General features: G+C 33.8%; 3 protein-coding genes across 3 annotated transcripts; all 3 read right to left on the reverse strand.

Annotated features, from left to right (window-relative positions):
* Positions 1–3720: 3720 nt before the first annotated feature.
* LOC109245028 (transcription factor bHLH91-like) lies at positions 3721–5890 on the reverse strand. Its single transcript, XM_019412200.1, has 3 exons — positions 5138–5890; positions 3984–4376; positions 3721–3822 (listed from the first exon to the last, which is right to left on the reverse strand). Exons 1-3 carry the CDS (start codon positions 5888–5890, stop codon positions 3721–3723), a joined length of 1248 nt encoding a protein of 415 aa, XP_019267745.1.
* Positions 5891–7593: 1703 nt separating this feature from the next.
* On the reverse strand, positions 7594–10715 carry LOC109245030 (transcription factor bHLH91-like). Its single transcript, XM_019412203.1, has 4 exons — positions 9567–10715; positions 9042–9458; positions 8696–8818; positions 7594–7856 (listed from the first exon to the last, which is right to left on the reverse strand). The coding sequence occupies exons 1-3, from the start codon at positions 10428–10430 to the stop codon at positions 8717–8719; spliced, it is 1383 nt and encodes a 460-aa protein (XP_019267748.1). The 5' UTR covers positions 10431–10715; the 3' UTR covers positions 7594–7856; positions 8696–8716.
* Positions 10716–16262: 5547 nt separating this feature from the next.
* LOC109245029 (pentatricopeptide repeat-containing protein At1g08070, chloroplastic-like) lies at positions 16263–17771 on the reverse strand. Its single transcript, XM_019412202.1, has one exon. The coding sequence runs from the start codon at positions 17769–17771 to the stop codon at positions 16263–16265; it is 1509 nt and encodes a 502-aa protein (XP_019267747.1).
* Between the last annotated feature and the right edge of the window lie 1006 nt (positions 17772–18777).

Raw genomic sequence — 18777 nt, forward strand, 5'->3', positions numbered from 1 at the left:
GGGGGTAAAGCACTTCCTAACAAAGGCGACTCCATACCGAGGGGCTCGAACCCGAGACCTCTGGTTAAGGATGAAGGAGTATTTACCACTCCACTACAACCCTTGTTGGTTTATATCACATCTCCTATTATCCTTTGAACGATTTTTGAATGAGTTTAACTTTTATATATATTGATAGTATAACAGAATTTTTACCTAAAAGATTAATTATATATAATCATCTATAATAAGTGCAATTGCTGACCTGACAAATACACACTATCATTGCTCAAGGGGGAGGTAGAGTATTTGCATACGGGTTCAAATGAATCCAATAGCTTTTGTTTAAATCTTATTTTTGTAGTAGAAAATCCATTAAATATGTATAGATATTTAATTGCGAACCTAGTAACGGGTTCGGTGGCAAGTTCGAAATCCATAAACTTCAAAGTCTGGCTACACCTTTGTCGATGCTTAATTATCATTGAAGTTTACCCATAATGATCTTATGAGTGACCTGATCTTCCCCCATCTTTGGCACAAAAAATGAGCTACAAAGCAAGAACAAACACCGGCAGAGAGAGGTAGTAATCTATATATTATTAAAAGGAGAGGAAAAAGCCCTCTCCTTAAGTCAAGTGGCAACCTAAAAAAATGCCACATGGCATAATTAGTTATTTAGTTTATAATTAGTTATTGATTATTATTTTTGAATTTAAATATATATAAAAAACGAAAATAATAAAATAAAATAAAAAACTACCATATATATATATATATATATATACATAAATTGGTTACTTTATTTGGATTAATAAATATAGATATCTTATAANTATATATATATATATATATATATATATATATATATATATATATATATATATATATATATATATATATTGTATGTATGTATATTATTAAAAACAACATAATAAAATTTAAAACAAAAAAATATTTCATCAGTAATAAATTATATATCTTCTCATATATTACAAAAAGAAAGCGAATACTAAACAATGGCTAATATAATAAAGAAAAATATAGAACAAAAAAGTTATTCACTAACTATATAAGTACCTTTGATTTAATAGAGATTTCATTATTGGGTATATCATATTGACAAGTAAGATGACAATTGAATTTTATTAAAGCAATACAATCTAATAGGATCAAACAAGCCCTATCATAATTTAATTTGATTAATATTTTTTAATAGTGACCGCGCATCGCGCGGGTACGACTGCTAGTTATATTAAAGGAAAAAGCAAGGAAGGAATAATAAAGCGATTTGTGTGAGATCGTATGAGCTCCTCTTAGCAACTAAGTTGAAACCTTATCATCAAAATATCCTTAATCTAGTAATTTTGCACTAATTCTTACGTAGTTTCCTTCATGGTGGGGAAACAATATATACTTGTATCAAATTTCAATTAAAGAAAACAAGGAAAAGAAAGATAATTAAGTAGACGTCACTTTTCCTCTTAATGGATTTTATGATGTGGACATCCCCAAATAAACAAAATTTAAACCTTTTTCACATTAGAAAAAAAAGAAAGGTTTTCTACATAAAGAACTTCTAAAAAAATTACGAATTAAACAACTTTGTCAACTTGGTTGTCAATGCAGTAGCTGTCACAAAGTTGATCAATTCTAACGTATTACGACTCCAAATAATAGTATTAAATAATATCTGATTACAAAACCTTCAATAGAGAATAGCAGCCTGCTTTCTAGAACTTAATTGGGTAAAAATGTGTATAAATATAGGTCTTAAATATTGTTTATCTCGAAGGTTACGTGTGGTTGGACATCGGGATATCCTCAAGAAATTTTAAAAAAACCTTATAACAAAGCTTGAATTCCCATATTTTATTTTTCTGTAGTTTATGCAAGAAAATTCTTTTTTTTTTTTTTAAAAATAATTTACGTCATTTTCCAAATGTTGTACATGTCTTTTTCAAGGTATGTGAAAATAGTTGCCGCAGCGAATCAGTGGCGATGACTTCCCTTTCAGATGAGATCATCTCTGATTTATTCCCCAGCTTGGCAATTATCCTCGTAGACGAAACTATTTTTGAAAAAAAATGAAAGGCAACTGTTTGAAAAAATTTTAGCAGCATCAGATGTTTGCATCATATTAAATTATTAATGTATGCCTTTTATTTACGCTTAAAGGTGTTAGCAATGGAGTTAAAGAAATAAAGAAAGACTTACAGGAGTTTGTAGTCTTAAATATTTTGAAATTTATGCGGCTATATTATCATATCATTATAAAATGGAAATTTAAAATTAGTTGACTAAATATAGAGCATTCTCATTTTTTTAATAGTGTCATATAGCATGGAATAATTGAAGTAAGTCATATGAGTTAAAAGTTAAGGTGAAAATACATCATTGAACGTTGGTTAATAGAAGGATCTTTTTATTTTTTTTTATGGCCGGTATTCTAGTATTATTTTTTTGAAAAAATATTATATCACTATGGAAGAGTTTAAAATGAGTAATGTTAATCATTCCGTCATTCATACAAACCATTTGGATGACGTAAGAGTCATTACTTGAAGGGACTAGCTTGGACAACAACTAGTTTGAAATGAGTAATGTTAACTATTTTATCATTTCACACAAACACTTGAATAACTTATCGGAAGGAATAGTTTCATAAAAATGAAGACAAACAGTGATAACGTTTGATTTTAATTTGTTTCTGGACAAATTTATAAGCAAATCATATATACATGTTTGGTTCAAATACAAGATGCACGTAAGTTAATGTATATATTGTGCAAGCACAATAATATATTTTACATCTGACAAAAAATATAAGGAAATAATCCAGTAATATTATTTCTATACAAGATTTTGTTAAAGAATGTTGTACATCGACATCCGACCAAACGGAGATTAGTCCGTTTTCATGGAAGATTTAATTATCTCTCTTTTCTTTTTCAATTTTACTTTTATTTATTTAATGTTACACCAAAAATGAGTAACAGTGGGAAGTGGAGAATCATGGTCAACGGGTGAACTCGCGTTGACCAAAAGAGATCCAAAAGGAAAATAGTATAAAGCTTCTTTTTTAATATAATAAAGATATAAAAGTAAAAGGATTTTGCTGAAGTGAGAACAAATGTATATCGAAGTCAAACAAGGAAATTTGGTGCTTTTGAATTGGTTTCCTTTTGGGCTACACAATAGTAAATTAGGAAATGTGTTAGGTAAGGAGTATAGCACTGAGAATGGGGTGATGAAAAGGAAAAAGAGTAGGAAATACTTGGAAAAGAGAGCAAAAAATCATGGAAATGGAAATTAAATATGCTATTGCACTCTTTTTGATCTATTTATATATCATCAATGGTAGAATAAAACACTAGTCTTGAAAATTCACTATTAGAAATCATATTAGTATTTACCCTGCTGAAAGTTTTCTGTTAGATCGACTCCTACTATTACTAATAGCTTTAACCCATAAGACAAAAGAATGAAAATTTAATAAAATAAAATAAAATTTGGTTCCGACTCAGTAATGCAATTAGATCATAAATTCTAGCCATATAAATCTTTTCAATGTAAATTAATATCGATCACATAGTCCAACTAGTTTTCAAAAACTCACATATAGTGTTATATACCATTCTATGCCCACAAGAATGTATCACAAAGCAGAAATAATCGTTGGATGCATGGAATAGGAATTAAGGCTATATTTTTCAAGACCAAAGAACTCCAACTAATTAATTAATGGTTACAACTTGGTACAATGGCTGAATATTCCTTGTCCAAAACTTCAATAACCTTGTTAGCTATTGCACTTGCATACACTGTTGAACCTTCACAAATCTGCATACATTTTTCAAAATTAGTTACAGATTTAGGGCGAGTTCTGCAGGTTCAATTCAATCCATATTTTGTGATCAGACTATCTATACATATAGAAAAATTATAATCGCACACGTATTTTGAACTCTACATAACGTATAGAAGGAAGAAGAATTAAGTACCTTGGAGTTGAAAAGGTAGCTATAGTGATCACCAATCAATCCTCCAGAAACATGATGAAGATCCAGCTGAAACTCATCAAAAGCTTTTGAAACAAAGAGAAGACAATTCATTCTCTTATGATGTTGGACAAGTTTAACAGTCACTTCATCATCCATAATTCTAACATCAACTTCAGTGTTCTTTGATTTCTTTTGAAGCCATGAACTCCTTATGTTCACATTATTCTCAGCAGCTTCGGCCATTACAGTATTGAAACCACATGAACCATCATCTTCTGTTCTTTGCCTTTTCACCCTCTCTTTCTTTTCTACTTCATTCTTTAGCTCATTTACTTTTGATTTCAGCATATCGATGTAGCCAATAGCATCCGCAATAATTGTTGCTCTATCATTCTTGTATTCACAAAAAATTATGTCAATTTAACAAAACAAACCCTATTAAATCCCTAAACAAGTTATCCTTTTTCTTTAGTCCAAAATTTTGTTATAACAACACAGTTTATGCTCTATATGTCATTCTTGAATAGCCAAAATCATAAGACTTATATAACAGCAAAGATAGATCAACAAGATAAACCAACAACAAACCCACTGTAATTCCACACGTGGGGTTTGGGAAGGGAAATGTGTACACAAACCTTACTGCTACCTTGTGAAGGTAGGGAGGTTGTTTTCGATAGACCCCCGACTCAAGGAACAGAGAAAATAAAGCAACAAGCAATAGTAACAATAAGTTATATAATAGAGTAACGGAAGCGAATGACACAACATGTAATGATAAAGAACTAGAAAATGATAAAGAACCAGAAATAAGAAAATACTAGTACTATTGGTAAGCCTAGGAGAAACTCTCACAATTACTTGTCAACATTCAAACCTAATTCTCGACTTCCACACATGTCCTCGGTAAAAAAAAAAATGAAATTTTACCAACAAAAAATAGCTGGTAAATAAGATAACAAATTACGATTTGTTGTTAAAAGGCTCATTGGTAATTGTCTACAGATCTGTGTCCGTAAAATAAATATCTTGTCATGAAAAAAAGGATATCAACAGCAAACAGAAAATTAAGGACCATTTTAGGTAGCAGAAATTGTAATGTGAATAAATATATATATATATATATATATATATATATATATATATACATATACCTTTGAGGGATTTGGGATCAAAGCTCTCAATGCTTGGAACTTGTCACTGAAATGAACTCTCCTTTGTTTCTCACTGGTATGATGCTTAATATCCTTACCTTCCTTCTTTTTAGCTGCAGAATTGATATCAAAACTCCCAGCATCATGGTATAAAGCACCAGTTACCTCTTCCTCAGCAACTCCATGACTAAAAAAAGAGCCAGTCCCTGAGCTTCCTAAGCCATAGGAGCCATGTGGAGAAAGCTGAAACAACTCTTTGAACAAAGTAGGTTGTGGGGTACAGAGATTCACAGGCATATTCAGTTGTGGATCATAAAAAAGATTAGTTGAAGTTGAGGCTAATTCTGTTCTTGGAAAACCCACCCAATAACCTAGTGATGTATTTGATGGATTATTAGTGATCAATGTTGAAATGGGGAAATTACTAATTTGGTGCTGTTCATGGCCTTGTTGATGGTTATAAGGATTAAAACCCATTTCTTCCCAATTTGCTTGACCATAAGATAACACTGTGTTATTATTATGCTCATGCTCAAATTCCTGAATCAAGTTATTTTCAGTTGGGACAATATTGGTATTTAGTGTAGAATGAAACTTTACCATTTCAAGATTCAGCTGCTGCTGCTGCTGTAGTTCTACTCCCATGGAAAAGTTAGTAGCACAAGTTGTTGAATGATTTTGAAGCAAACCCTTTTCTTCTATCCCTTCATCTTGGTGAGAAGTAGGATCAAAAGATAAACTTTCTGCATACATTGCTCAATCACTAAAAACTACAGTACTACTTTTGGTTCTTGAAAACAGTTAAAGTTAGCTACCTAACAGCAAACTTCAAGCTGACTGGAGCAGAAAAATCAAGAATGGAGCAATTCTTTTGGGGGAAGAAAAGTTCAAAAAGAAGAAGGAAATACGTCAAAGTAGTGATAGGCCTTATAAGGGAAAGAAAGGAAACCACTATAGTACTCTATTTAATGGCTTTTTCAGTTCTTCATTTAGGGACAGCTGGGGTTAGTTTGTTACTGAGATTCCAAATATTAGAGAGGGGCCCACTGATGATATTTCTCCCTACTCATTAGTTGCAGTTTCTACACCTTGATTTGCAACTAACCATTAAAATTCCAAAAGAAAATAGTAGTAAGAAGAGTACATATTTTTGATCTTTTAGTAAGTACAGTTGGTCCTGATCTTCTCTTTAAGTGGTCCTGGTTACGTTGATAATTACATTAATTTTTTTTTTTTTTTTTTGGTGGTGAACAGATAAATATTTTGTTGAGTATATATATTCTAAGCATTATTCTCATATTTGATACATGTCCAAATGGTGATCATATCAAAATACTGAAATGTTTAATTTCCTGGTGCAAAGAAAAGTTACTATGCACATTATGATGTTGAAAATTATTGCACTAATGAGGTAATTTTACTTGTTTAGGTTATATTATAAAGTCATTATTTTAATCTTCATATTAAGAAGTTGGGTTTGTCTCTAACCACATATACTCCCAAGTCTCATATATGTATATATTTTGATATAGTATAAAAAGAAAATTCTATTACATTGGAGGATCAAGGACAAAATGGAGATATTATTGTAATTTATTGGTTAGAAGTAGATTTCCATATAAGCTAATAACATATAAAAATACTAGGATCAACTTTTTTGGCTTATATAATTAAATATTTAGTTTATGTTTGGAGTTTGACCAGTTCAATTTTAAACATGGTTCAAGCCTTGTCTTTTAGTGTCAAATGGAAAACCCTAATAATAACTGGTAAAAACCAGCAAAACTAATACTCCTACTATGTAGACAAGTAAATAAGAACTGCATATGTTTTTTTTTGTTTTTTTCAGAACTGTAAACTGTATAATATAGACAAACAGACCTTCTGCAGCTTTTGTAATAATAGAAGTTTTTCAGGGAAGCTGCATACCGTCTTGTACCCTTGTCTCTCTCAAATGTGGTAAAGGTCTTGATTACACTTTGACTTCACTTTTTTTGTTTTCTGAACCACATGATCTTCCATTATCAATATGATAAAAACATCATTATCATTTGATGGTGAGGAAACGTTTTTTTTTTTTTTTTTATTTTGTTTTTATTTTCGGGTTTATCGGAAACGGCCTCTTTGCCCCTATCGAGACAGGGGTAAGGTCAGCGTACACGTTACCCTCCCCAGACCCCACTATGTGGGATTTTACTGGGTAGTTGTTGTTGATTTAGAGTGGTAAGTGTGAGGATCATGGCGTTGGCGCTCTTGCTCATTGTTTCATCTAAATTGAACGATTAGAGTTTAACCTCTATACATTGATAGAAGTAGAAACGTTAAAACAGACTTAATGTGTAAAAGTTCTTTACACTAACAGTATATGTATGTCAAATACAAACAGAAATTGTGTGTGCAAAGATAACAGAATTCCATGGAGATATGCTATTGTACGTGTAGGAGTTTGTACTTTGTATTACAGTAACACTAACTGCAGAAATCCTCAGAGATAAACCGAGCAAATAATGTTGCCAAAGTTATTAAGAAATTAATAAGTGTCAGACTTTGAGTTAGCCAGTAATTAATCCTGATCATTTCATTTCCATGGATTCAACTAAGTTAATATTCCTCCTAAAGAACACTAACACTATCATCCACTGGCCGATCAGCGCGCCAATTTGTGTAACCTGAAACTCCTGGATCTTTATTAATGATGTCTCTAAGTCCCTCTAGAAATCTGCAATAGACACATCCAAGAAATAGGAGGTGACAGTCAGAAATCAGAGGTGAGAAAATTCAAGATAAAACATGCATCAAAGAAGAAAATATGAAGAAAGAAGAACTAAGAGACAAAACAAGGTATACCATTTCTTTGTACAAACTTTAGTATCATCAGGATCAAACAACAAGTGGTCCAGCAATTGAGGAAAATAAGACCTTTTTGCAAAAGTGGACAAAAAGAAGCCTTCTGACACTTTCTAAATGCCTAATAAAAGTTTTAATACTTATTAAATAAAGAAGAAGTAGGGTGCATATACTTCCAAGCTCCAACTGCTTTTCTGCATGTACTTCAGCAAACATGCCCAAATTTAGAAACTGAAAGCTCTTAAATCTTCACTTGACTCATTCTTTGAATTGTCTTTGTCATTCTTCATTATACCATGACCCCACTAATGTAAATTCTTGAAACTGGAAGAAGACACTGAGACATCCATTGTTTTTGATGCTCAATTATTGTTCATCTATACCAAGTAGGAGTAGTACGGTAGCATACATATCCCGCGTTCACGTAGGGTCTGGGGAAAGGCCGCACCCAAGGAGTGTGATGTAGACAGCCTACTCTAATGCAAGCATTAGTTTCTGCTTCTACGGCTCGAACCCGTAATAATCTATAGGTCACAACTTTACCGTTGCTCCGAAGTTCTCCTTCTATACCAAGTAGTAGCAACTTTAAATATTCATTGTACTTTGTTTTCCTCTTAAATCTTAATAAAATCAGCCCACAAGTAGTGGTGTTTCTAGTTAAGAAAAGAAACAGTAGCTTCTTTAGATCAGACAGGAAAGAAGAAGGTTTACCATATGAAAGAGCTGAACTAATTAATAGCTATTAGTTGGTGCGATTGCTGCATACTGTATGTCCACAACCTCAATGAGCTTCTTGGCTATTGCACTTGCATACACTGTAGATCCTTCACAAATCTGCATGTTTAGACAAAAACAATAAGGAGATATTGAATATAAGGGGCAGCCCGCTGCACTAAACTCCCGCTATGCGCAGGGTCCGAGGAAGGGCCGAACCACAAGAATCTATTGTAAGCAGCCTTACCTGCATTTCTACAGGAGGCTGCTTTCACGGCAATATAATATCAGAATGGATAACTTGAGATATCAAATCAAACCACAAATGTAAACTAAAAACAACCTTGGAGTTGAACAGAAAGCTGTAGTAATCACCAATAAGTCCACCAGCAACATGGTGAAGATCCAGTTGAAGGTCATCAAGAACCTTAGATGCAAAAAGAAGGCAATTGATTCTCTTTTGTTGAACAAGTTTGATAGTAACTTCATCGTCTACAACGCGAACATCAACTTCAGTATTCTTGGACCTCCTCTGCAGCCATGAACTCCTTAATGAATTTCCATTGTAAGATTGGTCCACTTCATCCATTTGCTTTGCATTACTACCATCCATTGAATTCCCACCTTCTTTTGTCTTTTGCCTCTTAATCCTGTCTCTGTTACATCTCTTCTTCTCCACCATAAGTTCTAAATCATGCACTTCCCTTTTTAGCTCATTGATGTACTCAATAGCATCCTTCACAATTGATGCTCTATCATTCTTGTTTTTACAATTTCAAATAAAATAAAAGTAGGGGTATCAATAGGCCATCATATTAAATATAAAGATGTGCAATTTTAAAGCAGAAAATTAAGAGTGAGCTTATACCTTGCTAGGATTTGGCACCATACTCCTCAAAGCTTTGTACTTGTCATTCAAATGCACCCTCCTCTGTCTCTCAGTAGCAAAATGTTTTGTATCTTTACCAATATCTCTATTTTTAGCAATACCATTCATATCAGCAGAAAACTCAAAGATCCCATTGTCAAAAGGCCTTTCTTCTCCATCTTGATACAAAGCACCAGTCAACTGATCTCTCTCCTCCAACCCATTAAAGAAAGAAGTAGTATTTCTTAAGTTTCTCAAGCCATAGCCATGTGGCAAAGAGTGGAATAATTCTCTCAGTAAAGGAGGTTGTGGGGGTAGATTTAATGGAAGTAAAGAAGGATCATAGACTGCACTTGAATTTGATGCACCATCTGCTGTTGCTGGAATATTAATGTCACCTAGTAAGCCTAGTGAAGTTAATAAATTTGAAGCTTGATTTGTATTAGTATTTGTGAAGGAAATTGATGATCTAGGCAAAGGAAACATGTTGAGAAGATCAGGGGTTGGGAGATATGGCTGCTGCTGATCATGACCATTTTGTATATCATGAGCAGCATGTTGAAAGTTATTATTATCTTCTTGATTTTGGTATGGTGGAAAACTCATTTCTCCCCAATTTGTTTGATCACAAGATAACCCTTGATTATTGTGTTCATTTACCAATTCTTGCATGCTGTTGTTGTTGTTATGAGTAGTATTGTAACACTGTTCCATCTCAAGATTCAGTTGCTGCTGAAGTTGCATTTCTAAGGCTGCTGCAGCCACAACTGCAGCATCTTGTTGATATGTGTTTTCTCCTATGGCAAAAACATCTTCATGTTGCACACTGGCAGCAGGATCAAAACAATCACTTTCTACATACATTTTATTTGTTTTTTGGATTCACCTCAATTATGATTTTCTTGGTTTCTTGTTGTACTTTTCCTACAGACCTGAGAAAAAGGACATAAAAAGCAGTAATACCATTTTCAGGAAAACTTCATAGCTCTGAGAAAAAGATACTAGTAACTTTACCTAAACTTTTGGTACAATTAGGACCAGTTTGTACTAAAAGTTTGAGTCTTTTGAATCAAGAAAGTAGCTCAACTTCATCAGATAAAACAAGGGAAGCTGTTGAACAGTTCCATAATATTAACAAGAAAAGATGAAACAGAACAAACAAAAAGGAAAAGAAGAAGTTTGAGAAAAGACTACTGGAAAGGGTAAGAGAGAGGGATATGCTGTTGTGAGATTGGCAAATAAAAGGTTGGTTGGTTGGTTTTGGGTTAAAAACTGAATATATATATATATATATATATATAAAGCAGTAGTACTATTTCCTCATAGCAAAGCAAAGTTTGTTACTGAAACTCAAGGTCAGTGGGGACCACTCATAATCTCCTAAAGTATTTGAGTACTTTTGCTTTGTTGCGATTTTCCCCTGACCAACATATATACCACATCATCCCATTCTCCACCTTTCTTTTTCTGTTTTATCCCCCAACAATTGTTATTCCATATTTTCCATCAAGTAGAGAGCCTTTTATTTTCTATAATCTAATTTTTATGCCACGTAAAAATATATTTATACGATTAATTCAGTTATGAAGTAGTCCATCTATTCACTTTACTTAGACACGTTTTGATTTTTCACACCCCTTAAGAAATAATAATAATAATAAAGTACATAATTTACCATGATACCCATATTAATTGATGCATATTTTATTGGATTTGACAAAATAATTTGAAATGAGTAATAAATACTGTGGATATAACAGGAAAAAAAATTTGTCTTCTCTTAATATAGTAAAGTGACAAGTAAAAATGAAAATCTATTTTTAGCATACATGCCAAGTAAAAGTAAACGGAGGGAGTAATTACATTTAAATTTCTATAATAAGTATACTAGTAATTAACTTGAGAAAAATGGTAACGTACTTCTTATCAACAACAACAACACTAACATACCCAGTATAACCCCACAAGTGGGGTCTGGGAGGGTAGTGTGTACCCAGACCTTACCCCTACTTGGCGAGGTAGAGAGACTGTTTCCAATAGACCTTTGGCTCAAGAAAAGGTGGAAAGAGAGAAAGGAAGAAGACGAAGGAGAAAGAGGAAGAAGAAAGAAAATATAGAGGGACGAAGGACGATTAGGAAAAGGGGAGAAAGACAACTATAACAACAACAACAACAACACCGACAACGAAATCAGTAACAGAGAATAGCATCAAACAATAGCAAACTGTAACATACGATATACTGAGCGAACGAAAAAAACAAGGGAGCTACTAATACTACTAAAAAAGAACGAGGAACTCTCGACTACCTACTAGCCAACTACCCTAATCTTCGACCTCCACACCCTTCTATCCTGAATCATATCCTCAGTGAGCTGAAGTAGCGCCACATCTTGCCTAATCACCTCTCCCCAATACTTCTTCGGCCTTCCTCTACCCCTTCTCAGACCCGCCACGGCCAGCCTCTCACACCTCCTAACAGGGGCATCTGTACTCCTCCTCTGCACGTGCCCGAACCATCTTAACCTCAACTCCCTCATCTTGTCCTCCACGGGAGCCACTCCCATTTTGTCCCAAATAACTTCGTTCCTAATCTTATCTCTCCTGGTATGCCAAAAAACATCCATCTCGGCATCCTCATTTCTGCTACTTTCATCCTCTGAACATGGGAATTCTTGACTGGCCAACACTCAGCCCCATACAACATAGTAGGTCTAACCACCACTCTGTAAAACTTACCCTTAGAGTCTTGGTGGCACATTCTTATCACACAAAACACCAGATACGAGCCTCCATTTCATCCACTCTGCACCGATACGGTGGGAGACCTCATCATCAATCTCCCTGTTACCCTGGATTATAGAATGAGAACATTTTACATATGCGCACATAGTCTGTACTTGTTTTAGATGCCAGAACATAAAATTACCGCCCATAGGCCATATGATCAAACTTTCACTACAAAATGCATTAGGCTAGAAATTAAAATAAAGATAAAAAAAAGATTTAGAACATTATACATTCACGCAAATAGTGATATTTTCTGGAGATATTGTTAGTTGGGAGTAACATTTTGTTTAGCATTCTAATGACAGTGGAGTCCAGGGGCCCACTATTCAGTAATTTCCTCCATGCGAACTAGAAAGTCCAACTAATTGACTTTCAACTGATAGTGAATCACTGATATTTATGCAGACATGGCATTATCTTTCCCAAATATATATTTAGGCAGAAGGGACAACCACTAATTTGTGTGTTTATATGGGTGGAGAAGAATACTTAAGTTGTTTTCTTAGAACTTATATTTATAGTAATACTGTTTGCAACAGATTTTTGACATAAAAAATAAATAAACTGCATTCACAAAACAAATGTAACGAGAAAAGAATTTACTAATACATGATGAGTACAATTTTGTTTGTTCTTATGATTTTTTTTCTCTAGATTGTTTTTTCGTGATTCGAGGATTTAAGCAGCGTACTTGTCGAAAGTAGAATGATCCAGACCTCCTAAAGATTTATGTGAATTTTCTTAAAGTATTTGATTGTGAAGAAGTTCTAAATTGATCTTGAGGAAGAAGACGTCTTTGGATCATTTCATACCTGAAAAAGACATAATTTGATGTCTCAATCTCTTTGTGAATATCCCAAAAGTTTATGAAATTTTCGAGTAAATTAAACACTATACTAAATCCACCCTCATAATTTGTAAAAGTCATGTGCACAACGCCCACAAACTTAAAATTCAAAATTTATTCGCCCAATTATTAAGTTATGTACATAATACTGCAAATTTATGGTTACATTTGGCCTCCACAATAGCAATTAAAATGTTTAATTTGGTTAGTCCTAATTAATTGGCAGGAGAGACATCCCCGGGGGTCATCAGATCCCATATGAAGAGCAAGTTTATCGCCGTTGAAAGTGAGATCATGGAAAGTTGATGTATGAATTTGTAGGCCTAACTTGCTGCTCATTTTCATCATTGGCTTATTCAAATTAGAGTACAAGAGAATATATATATATATATATATATATAGTTGCCAATTTTTCTTGAAATTTGGTCATTAACTTTAAGATGATTATAAATAAGTACAGTGGATCGAATATATTGATATTACCCGCAATTTAATCTCGGATAAAGAAGAAGAGTTGTGATCGACTGCAACCATTTAAGATGAACAATGTGGATCCATAGAATGACCCCGACTAGCTCGAGAATGGTCATAAAAATGCATGTATAGGCTTACACATATTTCTGGCCGTTCTTCTTTGTGCTTATTCTTTGTTTAACCAATGATGTATTAGAAATAATGTCTCTATGTCCACATTATACTCTCCAGACCCCCACTATGTAGGATTACACCGGGAATGTTGTATGAAAAGAATAGTTTAAAATTAAATAAAAATAGAATAACAATTTCATATTGATAACCATACTTGTAACAGCAATAGCTTCACATTAGGGAACAGCTTGGGGAGCCAAATCAACTGTTTCTAATCAATCATTGGATATGCATATGCTGAAAGGTCGATCACACATTCCTTGTGACTGACAAGTTGGATAATGCAGTTACTCACAGAGTAGTGCATAGAAAGAAATTCACCATCCAACAAATTAATTATGTATCAAACAAATAATTTTTTTTTCTTACCATAATATACCTCAGTAATCTTTATGAATTTATAGTACAAAAATGGAAATTTTTTCTTATTATTTGAATATTAACTATTCAATTATAATGAAATATTACAACTAAAACCGGCATTTTAATTTTCAAATTTAAACTCGTGAGAACAAACAAAGGTCGGCTGGATATTGATCATACCAGGGTTGCAAGGCATGAGAATAAGAGGGTCCTTTATCGAACACCATCAAGAAAAAAAAAAAAGAGCTCTTCTTTATTTTTCTTGATATTCTTAAAGGATTCTACAATTATACTTAAAAGCAAATCTTTTTTTTTTCTTCATTCAGGTTTTATAACATGAAGAATTAGCTAGGTAAATATCCAAATTCCAATACATAAAATTATTTGGCTATGGACCAATCCCACCTCTCTCTCTCTCTCTCTTTCCGATGTTTGCGTTAATTGTAGAGGTTAGGAAATGCAGAACATATTTCACAACAATTTTGTTACAGTACTACATAATCATTAATTATCTATTGATGGTTGATGGCCTACCTACACTAGTTAAGTAGTTGAACTACAAAATCCTATAGCCATGAATTTGGCCGAGTGTGTCTAACCTCGAGGGTACTGAAGAGCGGCCGGGATTATACAGGGTAAATGATTAATTCGTTGAACTATGTGACAATCTCATCTAAAAGTTTAAAGTATTTGAAAGAGCACACCTATATTTATGATTCTTAATTATGTCTTCCACATAGCATTCTCATAATTCCATAATCCTGATCATCCCATTGCTTCTGTAAGATAATATCATAGGAAAAATGGATTAAAATGACTTTAAACTCGAAACATATATAAACAAAGAACTCATAAATAATCCGTGTCCATCTTGGTCGAATTGATTTAAAACTTTTCAATTTAGAATTAGACAATGCAAGAAATAAATCAAAGAATTAAGAAGAAAATGGTAGTCGATCTTTTCCTACTGATTAGAAGTAATGTTTGTAACTTAATGAGAGTAGCTAGTCCTCTCAACTTAGTCGTAGTAGATTTTAATAGTTTATATCTACGAGTAATTAAGCCCCATACGAGTAACTCTCATCTCTTGTACGTATGAGTTTTCTCTATTTTATTATGTTGTTTCAAGCTAAATGATGCTTCCCTATACGTCAATTGAACTCCTAGCTCCCAGGCATCAAACTCTGGGAAACAAGCTAACTGAATGCTTAATTCCCTCCCTTGTACGTCAATTGTCTTTGTTTCACAAGAATTCATTGAGGTCAAGTTACCAACAAATTAAATCTCAAACATCTGAGTATCACGTAGTGATTTGCGTATTAATTTTGATCACACAACATATAATTAGGATTTAATATTCTTGTCTTTGTTTCGTTCCTTGTTTGGCTCTTAGCCACAGCAACCAAATTAACCTCCACAGTTTGAGCTGATAAACATTATCATCACCTTCTCTAAGTTTATTTACCCACTTGAAATAGGCAAGATCTTTTTTCCTTTTTTGTTTCCAATCTAGTTTACCTACACCTCCACTAATCCACCAAATACCTGTTATTTTCCAACATCATAAATACTCGGTAATTTTGCCCTCCAAAGCTCAGCTAAATGGGAAGAATTTCCTTAGTGTTAAGATCTAGTACCTTTTAACTGACAATTTTGGATTTCAAACCATAATGCTTAGAAAGGTAAGTAGCAGTTGATTGGATCAGCTGCTCAACTAATTCACCTTCAAAATCTAAAGGCAAGCTGCATACACATACTATTTCTTTTACTTATATATGTAATGTTTGGTGTGCAAAAGTGCATCCCAACAATATTCAGACAAATGATGTCTAAAAGTTTCTTGTAACGAATTGTACATGATCTCTGTGTAATACACTTCATTATACTAAGATGTTTGGTGCAAAATGTACAAAGAAATCGTTCTAAAGCTTATCAGGAGAAAAGGCAGAGCTTCAAAAATAATTCATGCCATCTAAGTCGAGAAGTGATATCTGAGGTCAGCTTGACAAATTTCATTTCCAGATTAGGCTGCCAATTTCATTGCACCATTCAAACTATGAGGGGCTCACTTCCGTTTGAGAAGGCCTCTGTACCAATTGAATGAAGTGTCAGTTGCTCAACCATCGCATATATGTCTTTACTTCTTGGATGCGCTTTGTCACCCTTCTTAAATTCAGAAACCACACCATCAAGTTCAATTAAGCTACATCCAGGAACTTTCTTTATTTTCTGTCTCTTCATTGCCCTTCTTACTTTTAAAGCGTCTCTCCATTTACTGACTGAAGCATACGTGTTTGACATCAGTATGTATGTACCATCTTTTTCAGACCCTATATTGACAAGTTTTTCAGTCACATGCTCAGCGAGTTCAACTCTTCCTTGGATCCTGCATGCTGCTAATACTGATCCCCAAATAGAAGAATCAGGTTCAATTGGCATGTTTTCCACAAACTCTACTGCTTCATCTATCAACCCTGCACGACTCAACAGATCAACCATACAACCATAATGCTCTATTTGAGGTGTTAATTTGTGCACTTTCCACATATCTGCAAAAAGCTTATGGCCCTCTTCCACCAATCCTCCGTGACTACAAGCTGTGAGAACACCCACGAAAGTGACCCCATTTGGTTGTATGCCAACTGCGAGCATCTTATAGAAGAAATTAAGTGCTATCCGCGCCTTACCATGTGTGGCCAACCCAACTATCACAGATGTGTATGAATAAACATCTTTGGTATTCATACTCCCAAAAACACTAAGGGCGTCGTTCATGCTTCCACACTTTGCATACATATCTACAAGTGCATTGCCAACATACCCTGCTACTTGTATCTGATTTCGGTCTATATATGTGTGCACCCATTTCCCAACTTCTAGTGCCCCTAAATTGCTGCAGGAATTCAGAACACCAACTAAAGTATTCTCATCAGGCTTTACTCCTTGATCTTGCATTTCATTAAATGCACTCAAGGCCTGTTTAAACTCCCTTCTCTGAGCCAATCCAGATATTAATGTATTCCAAGAGATCACATTTCTCGTTGGCATCTCTCGGAAAAAATTAAGAGCAATATCGGATTCACCACATTTTAAGTACATATCCACCAATGCATTCCCAAGAAACACATCAAAATTTAACTTATGACTCTGCACATATTTGTGTAACTTCTGGCCCAATCTCAAATCCCCTAATTTAGCACAACTAGATATCACAACGACCATCATCCTTTCGTCAGCCCTTAATCCATCTTCAATCATTTCAAAGAACAACTCAACTCCTTCCTTCAAATACCCGTTGTCCACATACCCCTGAATCAAAGTAGTCCAAGATACCAAATCTCTCTCAGGACTTGTATCGAACACCTTCCTAACACTCCCAACGCACCCACAAACACCATACAAACGCATCAAATTGTTCATCACATACAAATCCAACGCAAACCCAGTTTTTATCACATGGGAATGAAGCAATCTGCCATGTCTGAGCTCACGTAACTGTACACATGCGTTAAGAACAAGAGGGTACGTATATTTATCCAAAACTAAGCCTTTATACATCATTTCAACATGCATTAGTAATGCAAGTAAAGCATTTTCTTTGCACTTAGAACTTAAAAGACATCTAATTAAGGAGTTACAAAGACTGATATCTGGGTCATGTATTTGACTGAAAAGAGAGTGGACATAGCTAAATTCCTTAGAGGTTATTGGGGAAGAACATAAAGAGATGATTTTGGTGTAAAGTAGTTGTTGGGTGTGCTGTACGGAGCTAATTTTAGTGATTAAAGATTGGATCTTTTTTATTTCTTTGGTTGACTTGCAAGTCTGGAGTTTGTGAAACACAGAAGGAATAGGATCTTGAGAATTGGCATTGCTACTAACATTTAAGGATGTAACAGAAAGCGTCATGTGGCAAGCCATCATAGTAATAACATTTGATTTCTTGTTCAAGAAAACATACAGCGAGTATGAAGGATTGAGATGTTGAGCTCCATAAATTTTACTACTAGTAACTATTACCGTTAGTGGGATTTACATGAATCTTAACCAACTCTGGCGGGAAGAAACATCGAACAGATTTTTTACATGGATAAACGGCCTATCATAATATGTGGCTGAAATTGACATCATGTTACTTCTTAAACTAGCTTCTCCACTATTACTTTAAGGAGTCGTTTTTGGGATTACATATTATTTTTTATTGAGTGTTTGGTATATTATAGTATTAATTATAGAATTATCAATTTTAGAATAATTTATCATCCTGGAATTACTATTTCATCCTCTGGCAGGTATAAGTTATCCCGGTACTATTTTTAATCATGGGATAACTTATTTGAGTATTCGCAACCAAACAAGGGATAAGACGGTACTAAATTTTTATTCCAAGACTATTTTAGCTTATCCATCACACCAAACGACCCCTAAATATTTCTTTCACAATCACTAATATAATAGACAAATCAACTTGATATTTTAAATATCGAACCGTTACAAATTGAAAATAGGAGATTTCTTTTTTTTTTTTTTTTTTTAACGTTCGTAAGATGATTCTATCATATCT

Source organism: Nicotiana attenuata, unplaced genomic scaffold (assembly GCF_001879085.1).
Source record: "Nicotiana attenuata strain UT unplaced genomic scaffold, NIATTr2, whole genome shotgun sequence".
Classification (NCBI taxonomy): domain Eukaryota; kingdom Viridiplantae; phylum Streptophyta; class Magnoliopsida; order Solanales; family Solanaceae; genus Nicotiana; species Nicotiana attenuata.

What these genes read in the sequence shown, in the direction of transcription:
- LOC109245030 (XM_019412203.1), bottom strand. Translation starts at nt 10,430, where the DNA reads ATGTATGTAGAAAGTGATTGTTTTGATCCTGCTGCCAGTGTGCAACAT. An exon ending in TGGTGCCAAATCCTAGCAAG is followed by an intron (nt 9,459 to 9,566) that starts GTATAAGCTCAC and finishes TGTAAAAACAAG; the next exon opens with AATGATAGAGCATCAATTGT. An exon ending in GCTTTCTGTTCAACTCCAAG is followed by an intron (nt 8,819 to 9,041) that starts GTTGTTTTTAGT and finishes CTAAACATGCAG; the next exon opens with ATTTGTGAAGGATCTACAGT.
- LOC109245029 (XM_019412202.1), bottom strand. Translation starts at nt 17,771, where the DNA reads ATGTATAAAGGCTTAGTTTTGGATAAATATACGTACCCTCTTGTTCTT.
- LOC109245028 (XM_019412200.1), bottom strand. Translation starts at nt 5,890, where the DNA reads ATGTATGCAGAAAGTTTATCTTTTGATCCTACTTCTCACCAAGATGAA. An exon ending in TGATCCCAAATCCCTCAAAG is followed by an intron (nt 4,377 to 5,137) that starts GTATATGTATAT and finishes TGTGAATACAAG; the next exon opens with AATGATAGAGCAACAATTAT. An exon ending in GCTACCTTTTCAACTCCAAG is followed by an intron (nt 3,823 to 3,983) that starts GTACTTAATTCT and finishes AAATGTATGCAG; the next exon opens with ATTTGTGAAGGTTCAACAGT.